The 14109-nt window shown below is 37.6% G+C and overlaps 1 protein-coding gene across 2 annotated transcripts in view; it reads right to left on the reverse strand.

Moving 5' to 3' along the window:
- Window positions 1-2750: 2750 nt before the first annotated feature.
- Window positions 2751-14109, reverse strand: part of LOC144979892 (FK506-binding protein 15-like) — a 50302-nt gene continuing 38943 nt past the window's right edge. For both annotated transcript variants that reach the window (XM_078927145.1, XM_078927146.1), the window contains exons 27-30: window positions 12586-12724; window positions 9895-11236; window positions 6688-6820; window positions 2751-5600 (exon numbers count right to left, since the gene is read on the reverse strand). In XM_078927145.1, coding sequence (XP_078783271.1) covers window positions 5526-5600; window positions 6688-6820; window positions 9895-11236; window positions 12586-12724 — 1689 coding nt within the window. In that variant the 3' untranslated portion in view covers window positions 2751-5525. The remainder of the gene's footprint in view (window positions 5601-6687; window positions 6821-9894; window positions 11237-12585; window positions 12725-14109) is intronic.

A 14109-nucleotide genomic window follows, 5' to 3' on the forward strand; every position in this document is an offset into this window, starting at 1 on the left:
TCAGTGACATGGCATGACAGGCATGAATGGCTCACAGTTAGTTTAGAGGAAAAAAACACGTTTCTTTTGTTTTTATTGTCTACTTTTTACAGATACAACAAACACTGACAAATCATGGACATCTATAGGCTATAGTGACCTTAACCACTTCCATCGTATTTCTTGACCTCCTGAACGTTGTTTTAGCACCCTTAAAAGAGTGAAAAATTTCTTGCGCAATTCAATAAAACAGGAGCGGTTAAAGTCGTTAATGATTCTGTCAATTCACAAAGCTGAAATAGATGCCAAATGCCATTCCAGATTTCAATAAACAAATTATAAAAAGATTTGCAGAGATGAAACATCGCCGTGCAGATTTTCTTTATAAGTAATTTCTGTCATAGGTTTTTTTTTTCTCTTTTGATTTACATTTATCACATATTGATTGCAATATCTACCAAATCCAATCCTTTAAATGGTTGACAAAGAATAATTACAAGACCTTTTCACACGGGACTTGTATCTCAGTGTTGTGGCTTGTTGTTTTCATGAATTATTTGTTTTTGTGAGTTTTGTACACTCGTAGAAATCATCGACCCTCCCCCCCACCCTTCCAAAAAAGAGAGTTTTTAACATGTGCTCTCTCCTCTTAATCTTGTTCACTGTTTAAGAATTTTTCTTCTTCTTCCAATCATGGCACCACCATATGCAGTCAATACGCCACGCCGCTGTCTATAGAGATGGTTTTATTACTTTTTATTTCAAACTTTACAAAATCGTATTTCTAGATTTGCCCAACTGAAAATGTATTGTTTAAAAAAAAGAGAAGAGTTGTTTCTTTGTGTGCGTCTGTTCTTTTTCCTTCGGCATCATAGAGAGTAGAACAAAGGATGTCCAGGTCAGACGCAGAAAGTGGCGATGGGTTGGCCATACCCTGCGGAAATAGCCCTGTAATACAACCAAGCAGGCTCTCGAATGGAACCCACAGGGCAAGAGGAAACGGGGTCGTCCAAAACAGATTTGGAGGAGAAGCCTTCACCAAGATTTGAGCGTCTCCAATCTTACCTGGAGTGAGGCAAAGGTCTGTGCCAAGGACAGAAGAAGACGGAAGAGTGCTGTTGAGGCCCTATGCTCCGCCAGGAGCCAAGAGGCATAAATCAAGTAAGTCATCATAGAGAGTACCTATCATGGTTGGTGGGTTTGAGGGGGTGGGGTGTGGGTGGGGTGAGGGGGGAATAGAAATGCCCGCCCTCTCTAGAAAGACACGAGACGCCACTGCTTTTATCTTTCAGTTGGGTTGTCCCCTTCTATGTCTGGGCCGTCTATTATGACGCTTTTTACTGTTATACTGATGTTTGACTATCAGTTCGTCCGTCGGTTAAGCCGGCGTGTGTTCGTAATGTCTTGAGTTAATAAAGTTGTGTCGCACACTTCAAGCATTCAAGTTTTTCTGTTCTCTACCCTCGTCCCAATCGTAATTGTTTGTCTATAAGGACAGAATTTTGTCTTTAACCCGACATAATACCATTTTGAAGTGATGGGTAACAACTATGATTCAATGTTTTATTTTTTTTATTTTTAAAGGTTTTTTACAATGCTTGCGACAGATTTAGGTCATTTCAGCACAAAAGTAAAAAGCAAGAAAATAGGATGGTCAAAAAAAGTGTGGTTTGCAATTAGAAGCAAACAAGAAAAAGTAAGGCAAAGGGGAATGGTTGCTTGAGTGTCAGAAATTCATGTTTTTTGAAAATCTCTTTTGAACATTTTTTTTTTTTAATTTTAAAAATTTAAAATATTTGCTCGTTTTTGAGAGTTTTACGGCGCTTGCGACAAATTTGGGTCATTTCAGCACCAGTGAAAAAAGAAATGGAATTGTAAAAAAAAGTATAGTTTTACAAGAAAAAGCACATGAAAAACAAGTAAGACAAAGAGGAATGGTTCAAATAGGGAACATATGTGGATTTCAAGAGCACACTATCAGTGTACTCAGATTGAGATTTGATAAAGACTCATCCAGACCCAAGCACAGGATCCTACAAAGAGGAAAATACTCAAAACAAAAATCATAACAGTACCCTAAAGAAATGATTAACAAGGGTAAAAAAAAAAAAAAAAATTTCAAAACTAATAGTCAAATCCAGTATTGGGGATGCCGCTTAATTGGGACAGCCGCTTTAATGGGACGATTCCTTGGGAACAGAATTTTTTCTTAAGATAGAATGAAGATGACGTAACTGAGGTCTTTGTTATTGTTTTTTGCCATCCACATTTATGAGTAATTCTCACTAAACTGTATGAACCAGACTATACTATATATGGCAATGTTGTGAGCTTCTTAGTCAAGCGCATACTTTCATACCCTTTCCCATTCCTAGCAGCTTAATTGGCATGGCCCGCAGCTTAATGGGGACAAAATTTGGCAATGACGTCCCCATAAAAGAGTTTTTTCGTTGTCTTCAATCATTCAAATTGATGGCTCATTAAATTCGTCTAACAGGACAGTCAACGGGTGTGTGGTTGCACCATTCATCACAGAGATGTGAACAATAGAATTTACATGTATCCTTTGTCAGTGTCATCGATAGCTATCATCACGTTCATGGGTCAACTCTGACTCCTTTGACAACATTTCTGGATCAGATTAGCATCAAGTGGCTGAAGTAACCCAAATAGATGTCAAACAAGTCTCCTTTATTACTATGGCTTTAAATCACGGAAAAAGTTAAAACCCTGAAGAAGAAATGAAACAAAACAAACAAAAACGAAAAACAAACGAAATAAAAAAAAGTTTAATACATCAATATATTTTCATTAGAAGTTGTATTGCCAGTCCTAAGTTTGAATAACTGTAGAGTAAATCTGAAAAATTGCTCAGTTTCATGGCCGCCACTTGATATTGGCACGATTTGTAGGGAACCGAGCCATCCCAACGGCTTGGACTGTACTATACATTTGATTGTTTACCCCTCAGCCAAGGACTCCAGCCAGGACTAGGACAAGACCTAGTAATCTAATTCTAAGACAAATACAGAAATCAGATATTAGAAGACAGAAGACACAGCAAGATCGACCTCCCCGTCCACAATGAAAGAATCAGTATCCTATTTTACTCTAAATGTTGTGTTATGACATGAGGCATTGTACATTTCACATTTTTTAAAATCCATATTGCTTGGTAACAAAAACACAGAAATACCTTTTTTTTTGTTAAAAAAAAACAAAAAAAAACAGGTTTGAATATAATTACATTCACAGACAGGAAAATTGCATTTTTTAAATAAATAAATATCTTGAAGCAACTGTGCTCTTTTTTCTTTTTTTTTGTGTATATTATAATAAAAAAGACACAACGTATACGTTAGATAACAACCAACTGGTGGTTGGACATTCATAATGAGAATAAATTAAATATAATTCTTCATATTGGATTCATAAGGCGTTTTATGATGATTCATCACCCAATACATCAATCTGAGTGTGTATTCCATGGGTGAGGCAAAGAAAGACAAAAAAACACGAGCTTAGAGCATAGGTTTTTATTAACTTGTTGACTGCCGTAGCACTCACGCAACTTTTGACGAGAAACTATAATAACTTTAATTCTTTCAGTGCTCAGGCTGACACCTGATTAAGGCAGCATGAGAATGACAAGCTAAGACAAAGCGGCATTCGAATTCGGCGCAAAATCTCAATTATAATACCCCCCTAGGGCCAATTGAATGTTCTAATGAAAGAAATGATACCATTGGTTCAATTTATAGTACTTTTGTAGAAAGTTGGATTGGATTACATTATCATATTTGCCTTTCAAAACCGGCTGCACTGTGCGACCATTGGCCAGTAGAACAGATTCTGCTCTGGCCGCACAGTGCGGCCAATGGCGCTGAAAGAGTTAGTCTGTGAGTGAGTTTGGTGGATATACATGGAAGCAGATGACAACCCAAGGTAGAGTCAAATGGCAAAGCATTGTTGATGGCCTATGTTCCAAATGGAGTCTTAATTCAGAAAAGTGATATGTGAGAGCGAGGACTACAGTCATCGTCCACAGACTAGTGAACACATTTGCAACTCACAATGCCACCTAACCTAGTTGCTTCTGTCTCGACTGAGGGATGAGCCTCTGGTATTACCTACAGATGAACCCTCACAAGTCCTACAGAACCTTAAGCCCCATGGAAGTTGAGTTTATCTTTGTATAGCCATAAACAGACTGTAACAGTTGTTTGCTACCCTTTGGATAGGATGCATGTCTATCGTAAAACACTTTTTGTCACATCTCAATACTCAATACAATCATTGCTGGGTGGACATGGGAGTCAGATAAAAATTTTGAACACACCCAAGATCAGTTGCTTTGCCTATGATTGAATTGCTCTCCCCACTGAGCCATCGGGAACTAATCCAGATGACTAAAGATCCTAAAGATACTTTTAATTTCAGATTTCAGTATCAGAGGCGTGTTCTTCGGGTGAGGCAAAGTAACTAGTTTTTTTTTTTTTGGGGGGGGGGGGGGTTTAAGGGTTTTACGGTGTTTGCAACACATTTAGGTCATATCAGCGCCAGTAAAGAAAGAAGAAAATTGGTTAGTAAAACCATTCTAGATATACAATTAAAAGGACTTGAGAAAAAGGTAAGACATAGGGGAAATGGTTAAAATAAGGAACAGATGTAGATTCCAAGATCACACTATCAGTGCACTTAGTTTGAGATCACCTAAAAGTCTCACCCAGACACAAGCACAAGATCCCATTACGAGTAATACACTTAAATGTTTACAAATCATATGTTAAAACAATAAGAACAGAGAGATAACTTACAAGGGAAAAAATATCATCTCCCAAAACTATAACTATACATTCAACTGTTTCCCTCCCAACCAAGAACTCCATCCAGGGTCAGGACAAAACTAAGAATCGCATTCCAAGACAAAGACAGAAAGCAATTGGAAAACAGATATAGGGGAATAGAAGACACAGCAAGTACCTCCATGCCAACTATGGGAGGTCAGGAATCCCACCCAGAAAGTAACCAGCCGACCGCCGTGGTGCTCACTCATGCTAAATATGACGAGAAACTTTAATACCTATAACATGGAAGCGAGTGCCATAGCTGTCTACTGACTAGTGAACACTTGTGCAACACATAGCGGTAAATAATCTTGCTTTTTGTCTTGCTTTGCCTCACATAAAGAGCATGCCTCTGTTCATCTTAAAATAACACCAGATTGGGATAAAGGGGAATGTATACATCGTATGATTGGCAGAAAACAATTTCTGATAAAGGACAACATCTTGAGTTATTCTTATAACAACATTAACTTTCATGAAAAATGATTTATCAAAATATATCACGATTTTTTTTTTAAATAATGAAATTCTTATTCTTGGTCCAAAGTGTACTCATTTGGAGGTCTGATAACCCAAATTGTTTTGGACATATCGTTGTAATGGAAACTACTGTACATTGCAACGATATTAAATAAAGCCGAAAGATCGGATTAGGCTATCAGACCCGTGAATATGTACGTGTCTAGCTGGTCTAATTTCCTAGCTCAACCAGTCGAGGTCATCATCGTCACTTTCGTCACCAAACAATGGAGGTGGTGATTGTGGCTTGAGGTCCTGTGGATATAATAATAAACATTCAACTCATTTTTTATTTTTTTCAAAAATCTCCGATTGTTGGTAGAACTCAACAACTTAAAAATACCTAAAATTTTATATTGTAATTTTGATGATGATGAATGATGATGATGATGATGATGATGATGATGATGATGATGATGATGATGATGATGATGATGATAATGATTACGATCAATAAAAAAAAAAGTAATACAATTCAAACAAGTTTGTTTTGTTCTGTTTTGTTTTGTTTTTTGTTTTTTTGTTTTGTTTTCTTTTTTTTCAGTTTCAATTTCCTGATTTAGCTTTAAAACAAAACTAACAAACAAAATAATAGAATCAACTCAGCAAGGCACCTGCCACACCTATCAAATCTCTAATAAAGACAGTCTTTTACAGACTATCCGAAATGGGTCAGTGAGCAGAATGGATGAAAACATCCGACACTGTTCTATCAAATCTCCAATAAAGACAGTCTTATACAGACTATCCAAAATGGGTCAGTGAGCAGAATGGGCATAAACATCCTTCAATGTTCTATCAAATATCCAATCCAAAATGGGTCAATGAGCAGAATGGACAAAAACATCCTTCAATGTTCTATCAAATCTCCAATAAAGACAGTCTTTTACAGACAATCCAAAATGGGTCAATGAGCAGAATGGGCATAAACATCCTTCAATGTTCTATAAAATCTCCAATAAAGACAGTCTTTTACAGACTGTCCAAAACGGGTCGGTGAGCAGAATGGGCATTAACATCCTTCAAGGTTCCATCAAAGACAATCTTTTACAGACTATTCATGAGGGTTCAGAGAGCAGAATGGACGAAAACATCCTATAATGTCCACTCTTCATATGATATCGCTATACTAACTACATATTAGACCCAAAACAAAAAAAAAACAAAAAAAAGAAAAACAATTAAACAAGGCTTTATATTGTGATGACAAAATACTGGAGAACAGCTTAGGGAGATATGAGAGAGAGAGAGACAGAGAAAGAGAGAGAGAGAGAGAGAGAGAGAGAGAGAGAGAGAGAGAGGGGGGGGGAAAGGAAATAAAACCATGGATATTAATACAAACCTCTTCTGCATTGATGTCTACTTTCTTTGTTGGGAGTGGCTTCCCTTTGAAGACAGAATTACTAATTGTTGATTGGGTGCGGGGCTTTGAAGGTGTCACGGGGCTTGATCTGCTATCACTGCTAAATAGGAAACTGAAATAAATACAACAAATAAAAGCAAAGTTAAACATCAATGCATTAATAATCTAACAAAAATAAATAACTTAACCATTTATATAGAGCAACAATATACCAAAACACTTTACAAAGGGTCCCAAGCCAATGACAAAACTGAACATGAAGGATGTCAATTAGGCACTATTTAATTTTGATTTTAAAACTTTTGTTGTCGACACAGACAACACTGTTACTGTTACGATGAATGCATTGATTTTAACACAAATTGGACAACAGTAAGCATAATTCAATTTTACACATCATTTTCACCCCGACATAATTTTTTTTTAAATAAAAAATTTACCTTTTATATAGTGCATTATCCACTAAACATGCTCAAAGTGCTTTATAAGGGTCCCTAGCCAAAAGCAACACTTAACATGTAGGAAAAAAAAACCTTGAGGCGATATTTTATCATAATACAATTTTTTCAGAGACAACATAGTACTCATCTAAACCTGTATGGTGAGATAATGTGAGTGAAAATTCTTGTCCAAGGACTTAACTATGTGCCCCTCAGAATGGGACTCAAAACTCAGGACCTTCCAATCCGAAGGCGAGTGTCATACCACCAGACCAGATAGTCGTTTTGAGATGATGGGTAACTTATTCTATTGAAGACTGGAAAATTCTAGAGTGCATTTCCTTTCTTTCTTGTTTTTTGGTTTAATCTGACATCTACTATTCAGGTTATAGAACTGGTCTTTCATAGCATAAAAATGAATACAAGAAGAAAAAAGCAATATCAGTATCAGTCTGTCTAAAATGAGGATCAAACCTGAGATCTGAACACTGGTAAAGCATTGCTACCATTACACCAAAGTTTTTTATTTGGGGGGGGGGGGGGGATTTTTTTTTTCTTGTAGTTTTCTTTCTGCTTTATCTGGCATTGTTTCATACACACATCTTAGTCATTTTATCAAACTATAAAAAACAATCTTTATGTACAACTCTGGTACATGGGGTCTTACAAAAAAGAATTTAGACACCCTGGACTCCCTTCATCGCAAACAATTGAGACGAGTTATTGGGGTACATTGGCCAGACAAAATCAGTAATGAGGATGCATATGACAGATGCAGAGTACAACCAGTCAGCACGCATATAAAGAAACAAAGATGAAACTGTTCGGACAGGTGCTCCAACAAGATGAAAATATTCCAGCACAAACCTCAATGGATGATTACTTCAAACAAGGAGCTAAATACAGAGGGCGTACACCAACTTCTTTTCCAACAACATTGAATCAAGATCTCAAAAAATATCAAATACATTTAGAAACAACAACCAAAGAACTGATTTCAACAACACAAGGAAACATCCAACTGCCTCAGCACCTTAACACACATGATGACATTCTAAAGCTAAGAGCATGTGCACTAGACAGAGATTTATGGAGGCAAATTACTAACTGGATAATAGAAACAGACTGACGCACACATTCGCGGCAAGCGTCCATAGAGACTGTGAAGTCATTTTCAGTCATTCATAAAAAAACATGTGTTTCATGTGTCATTGCGGTGTAAAGATATGGCCTTGGTCTCACAGCACAACCTAGATTAGGTCCGGTGGTCCGAGCCGACAACTCAGTACATTGACAGTATGTTCTAAGAAAAGGGATTTTGCAGATTTCTCTTGTCTATTTAGCACTGAGGAGTGAGTTGTTAGATCTGGTGGAAAGTTCTCTGTGATCGCCAAGCATCCCATCTTAACCCATAGAGGCCCGGTGTTTACTAAAAAAAATTCCCCTGAGGCCCAGTGTAAGGGGCATAACTCTTAACAAAAAAATACCAACACAAAGTTAAAAAATTATTAAACGAGAACCAAATGACATAAAATTATAATTTTAATTCCTTTTTATAGCCAGATAAATTTGCTTTCGAATGATATATAACATGACATGTTTTGATTTCAATAAATTGGGGGAAAAAATATTTTTTTTAAAAATCGTTCCCCGCACCCCCATTCCCGTCATTTTCGTCAATCTCGGACTCCGATTCAGTGTCCGAATCACCTTGATCGGGTGCTTACGCCTCGTCTTGTCCATCCCCACCATCGTTTACATCTTCTCTTTCTAGTTCGATATCGCTTTCATTTCCAAAATCCTCTTCATCGTCTACACCACTCTCCAAAACATCATTTCTAGCGCCACGCAACAAACTCGTGAGGTACGGGAATGCCATTTTTCTGAATTCGATTACTCACTTGCTATCAACGATATAAACGTGCGGTAAAAAGGAAACGGAAATAGAACGATCGCATTACGTTTACGATGTTTCCGGTTTAGAATAAAACGAAGTGATTCGTTGCAATAACAAAGTAAACATGATCCGTTTTTTCTCGGGGGCCGCGGGCGATGACGGGCGATGCGGGCCTCAACAGTCGCGGGCGACTCCAGGGGAAGCGGGCCTCTATGGGTTAAGGATAGCAAGTAACGTAACCCTTTCTGTTAGTCTTTTACTGTTAATTGCAACACTCATCTTATCGTGGTTTCCTTAGAGCAACATCTGTACATCTCAAATTTGTCTTTCAGCGCCATTGGCCGCACTGTGTGGCCAGAGCAGAATCTGTTCTATTGGCCACAAAGTGTGGCCGGTCTTGAAAGGCAAAAACAATAATGTAATCCAATCCTAATTTCTAAAAATGTACTATAAATTGAACCAATGGTATCATTTCTTTCATCAGAACATTCAATTGGCCCTAGGGGGAGGGGGGGTATTTTATTTGAGATTTTGCGCCAAATTCGAATGTTGCTTTTTCTTAGCTTGTCATTCTTATCCTGCCTTAATCGGGTGTCAGACGGAAATGCAAATATATCCTGAAAGAGTTAATACTGTTTTTAAGATAATCATAATAATACCATTTTTGAGACAACAGGTCACAGTTTAACATTACCTTCTGGGTTTGAGGGACTACATCCCTTTTTATAAGAAAAGTGAGTAGAGCAGGCATTTATGTTTACACAAACGTGAAATGGAAGTAAACAGGTCACACTTAACATTATAAAAACTGAGAAAACCTTATGGATTTGAGTGAGCCAAGCCACCTACCTGTCATCATCGTCATCATCATCAAATAATGGAGGGGGTTCCCTAGAGTTGGCATCCGGTTCTGCTCTCTTCACCTTTTCCTCCTTCTCTTTCCTCTCTTTGTCCGTTTTCTCCTCTCCACCATTCTTCGATTCTTCTTTATCCTTCTTCTTCGAATCTACTTCATTCTCCTCTATATCAGCTTTTGAGTTACCGCTATCGTCCACATTATTTGTCACGGCTGTAACCTCTTCTACCTTCTTTGTTTCTTTCAGTGGAGTAAAAAATTCATCTTCCTCCTCATTCTCTTCCTTCTTCTTCGTCTTCTCATCCTCCTTCATCTCTGGCTCAACAGTCGATGGCAACTCATCTTTTTCCATAGGGCTGGATTTTGAATTGTCCTCTATGGAGTTTTCTTCCGGTTCATTACTGGTTACATCACTTTTAGCAGCAGGTGACTTTTTATCAAACTTACCGAGAATGTCATCTAGATCCTGGAAAGACGCCATTGTGGCTGCATCTGGCATTTTTGGAATAGGTTTAAAGACTTTTGGGGGCGGTGGAGTCCCTGCTCTTTCTTCTATTTCTTTTTTCTCTTCTACATTATTCTCATTGTTCTCTGAAGTTTCATCAGATTTTTTAATATTTTCTTTTTCATCGGGTCCTACTGCATTGCTATTATCAATTGAATTAGGTAGGGTAATATCATTTACATTATCTTGTGGAGTGACACCCTCTTCAACGCTGTCAATATCATTTGTAACGGTGTCTTCTTCTTTTTTCTTTTCTTTTCTAGTTGGAATGTTGGATGGGTTGGAGTTTGCTGTGAATGAGTCGATGTCGCCTAAGATATCTCCAGCAGCTGCTTTCTGCTTCTGTGGGGAGGAAGGCTGCTGAGGCAAAGGTGATGAAGGGGTCGATGATGATGTTGATAATACCTCTTTCTCCTCTCCATCTTCATCATCATCATTATCATTACCATCATCAATGTAATTTGGTGATTGCACTTTATTATCATCTTGTTTAGTAACTTTAGGTGAAGAAGGTGGAGATGAAGGTGATGTCGTAGTTTCTAAAGCTGGTGATAATCTATTTTCATTGAGTGGTGTGGGTGATGTAGGGGGACTTAAATAGGATGATTCATCATCATCATCCTCATCTTGGCTGACTTCAGCAGCAGCATTTTCTTTTCCTACATTCTCTTGAATTGATTCACGTTGTGGCTTGGATGATATGTCATCGGGGACTTTTGCCTCTACATTGGTTACATTCACTTTTTCTATTTTATTTTCGCTGACCATTGTCGTCGGTGTTGAAATTTCTGTAGCTGGAGCAGAAACTGGTGTTGTATCTTTCTTCACATCTGGTGATTTTAAAGAAAAGATAATAGGAGTTGAATACACAATCTTGAGCACCACAATGACATTTAAAAAAAACAAAAAACAAGTTGAGCTTTTATATAAGGAAAATATCCACTAAACATGCTCAAAGCGCTTTACAAATGATCCCTGACCAACAGCAACATGTAACATGTACAAGACATGACACCCCTCTAAGCGATATTACAATTTATTTTTCCGACAGAGATAACACTGTTGACCGCCAGGTACTCATTTTACACCTGAGTACAGTGAAAGCATGTGAGTAAAGATCCTTTTCCAAGGACTCAACTATGCGCCGAGCGAGGCTCGAAACCTGGTACCTTCTGATCCGAAAGCGAGTGTCATACCACAAGACCACATAGCCGCACATTAGCTTCAAAGGGAATGTACAAACAAATGTGACATGGGTAAGAAAGATAACAGTTACACAAAACACACTGTGCAAAATGTACTAGGTCTATTACACCAATCCATTATTGTCACAGTTTCAGTCTTGAAGGTAAACGAGACATTGTGTTGATGTGGCTGATTTGGCTTTTACAGACCTGCCTACTTGATATTGTAAATTTTGGGGGTTTTTCAGGGTGGGAAGAATAGTAATCACCATAACTAATTTTGTAACATACAAATCTGTCCTAAGAAGGTTAAATAATGCTTCAAATTCCTTGATTAAAAATCGATAATCAACAAATTTCATTGAATTTAATGCCTTATACAGCCCTGTAATTGGCTCCATTCACATTAAGTGTGATGTCAATTCTCCTTGAAAGTGTGAAACCAGTCATCGAGCCTCACTCGGCGCATAATTGAGTCCATGGAGAAGGCTCTTTACTCACATTCTCTCACCGTACTCAGGTGTAAAACGAGTCCCTGGTGTTAACAGCATTGTCTCTGTCTGAAAATAATTGTAACATCGCCTAACAGGCGTCATGTCCTGTCCTAAATGTTAAGTGTTGCTGTTGGCCAGGGACTCCTTGTAAAGAGCTTTGAGCACATTTAGTGGATATTGTGCTATATAGAAGCTCACTTTTTTTTTTTCTTTTATGTTTCAGAGTGATGGCTTCTTATTTTCTAGTCTAAATAAATGCTGGTTGTCAATCATCCATCCTCCCTCTTTTACAACCCATGATCATAAGAATCTGCCAAAACATCTGGCTACTAAAATAGTTATGTCACCTATCCGGAGGACTATTTACACACTTCAGAGGAGTTTGGAACTGTAACAGGGGAAGGCGTGACTCTACAACTTCTAAATTTCATTCAGGTTGTTGAAATAATTCATTTGAACCCCCCCCCCCCCCCTCGCCACTTATATCGCTATCACTTTTACCTTTAACAGTCTCGTTTTCAACAGAATTGTCCTCTTCTTCTTCCTCCTCCTCTTCCTCCTCTTCTTCTTCATCCTCGTCATCCTCACTTTCTTCTTGTTTTGGAAGAGGGGCATTGTTTGTAAGTCTCAGAGTAGTTTGCTAAATAGAAAAATGAAGAACTAAGTAATAAAGTTTAAAATCTTGAGCTGTAAAAATAATGTAAAAAAAATAAAGTAAAATAAAAAATTGAGCTTTCATATAGCTCAATATTCACTAAACATGCTAAGAACGTTTCACAAAGAGTCCCTGGCTAACAGCAACACTTAACATCTAGGACATTACGCTGGTAAAGGTCAGGTGCTCATTTTACACCTGAGTACAGAAAGAGTCTTTTCCAAGGATTCAACTATGCGCTGAGCGAGGCTCGTACTCAGGACCGTCCGATCCGAAAGCGAGTGTCATACCACAAGACCACATAGCCGCACACAATGTACACCAGCTTTAACAACAACAACAAGACAAAAAAAATGTTTTGTATTTTGATTGATTGTTGTCTTTTTTGGGGTTTTTTTTTTAAAAGCTTTTATATTCAATTTTATTTTGTATATTACTTTTTACAGCAGACAGCTTTTAGCAGCTTAGTCCTCACTTAAATTTTGGGCTAGTAGCTACGTTAAAGAATAAAATACCTTAAAAATAATTGTTATTTTTCTCAATAAGTAAACGTCTTGAGCTTATAAACAACAATGCACATGCAAGGTGATTCACAAACTGCTATTCACAAGATGTATAATCACAAGCATGAGAGAACAGTAATATTTCTTTGCTGATCCCGTCATTTATTTTATCCAACCCAGATTAACTCAATGGCGTAACGGCAGTAACCTGAACTATCTGCAACTCTCTGCCTCCCCTCTCCCCACCCCTGTGTGCTGATCCCGTCATTTGCTTCAAATCTCTCCCCCCGACCCCCCACCCCCAACTGCCGATTGGTTTAAAACTTAACAAATTATAACAAATGTTTGTAAGGGCTTTTGTTGATTTTTGAAATGTAAAAACCTCATCACACAAGGAACAGAAATGATAGGAATAAAGAAGTAGAAATGTTAGGTATAGAGAAGTAGAAATGATAGGAATAGAGAAGTAGAAATGATAGGAATAGAGAAGTAGAAATGAAAGGAATAGAGAAGTAGAAATGATAGGAATAGAGAAGTAGAAATGATAGGAATAGAGAAGTAGAAATGATAGGAATAGAGAAGTAGAAATGATAGGAATAGAGAAGTAGAAATGATAGGAATAGAGAAGTAGAAATGATAGGAATAGAGAAGTAGAATGATAGGAATAGAGAAGTAGAAATGATAGGAATAGAGAAGTAGAAATGATAGGAATAGAGAAGTAGAAATGATAGGAATAGAGAAGTAGAAATGATAGGAATAGAGAAGTAGAAATGATAGGAATAGAGAAGTAGAAATGATAGGAATAGAGAAGTAGAAATGATAGGAATAGAGAAGTAGAAATGATAGGAATAGAGAAGTAGAAATGAT

The sequence above is a fragment of the Berghia stephanieae genome, chromosome 9 (genome assembly GCF_034508935.2).
Source record: "Berghia stephanieae isolate SIO BIC M18660-M18661 chromosome 9, UCSD_Bste_1.3, whole genome shotgun sequence".
Classification (NCBI taxonomy): domain Eukaryota; kingdom Metazoa; phylum Mollusca; class Gastropoda; order Nudibranchia; family Aeolidiidae; genus Berghia; species Berghia stephanieae.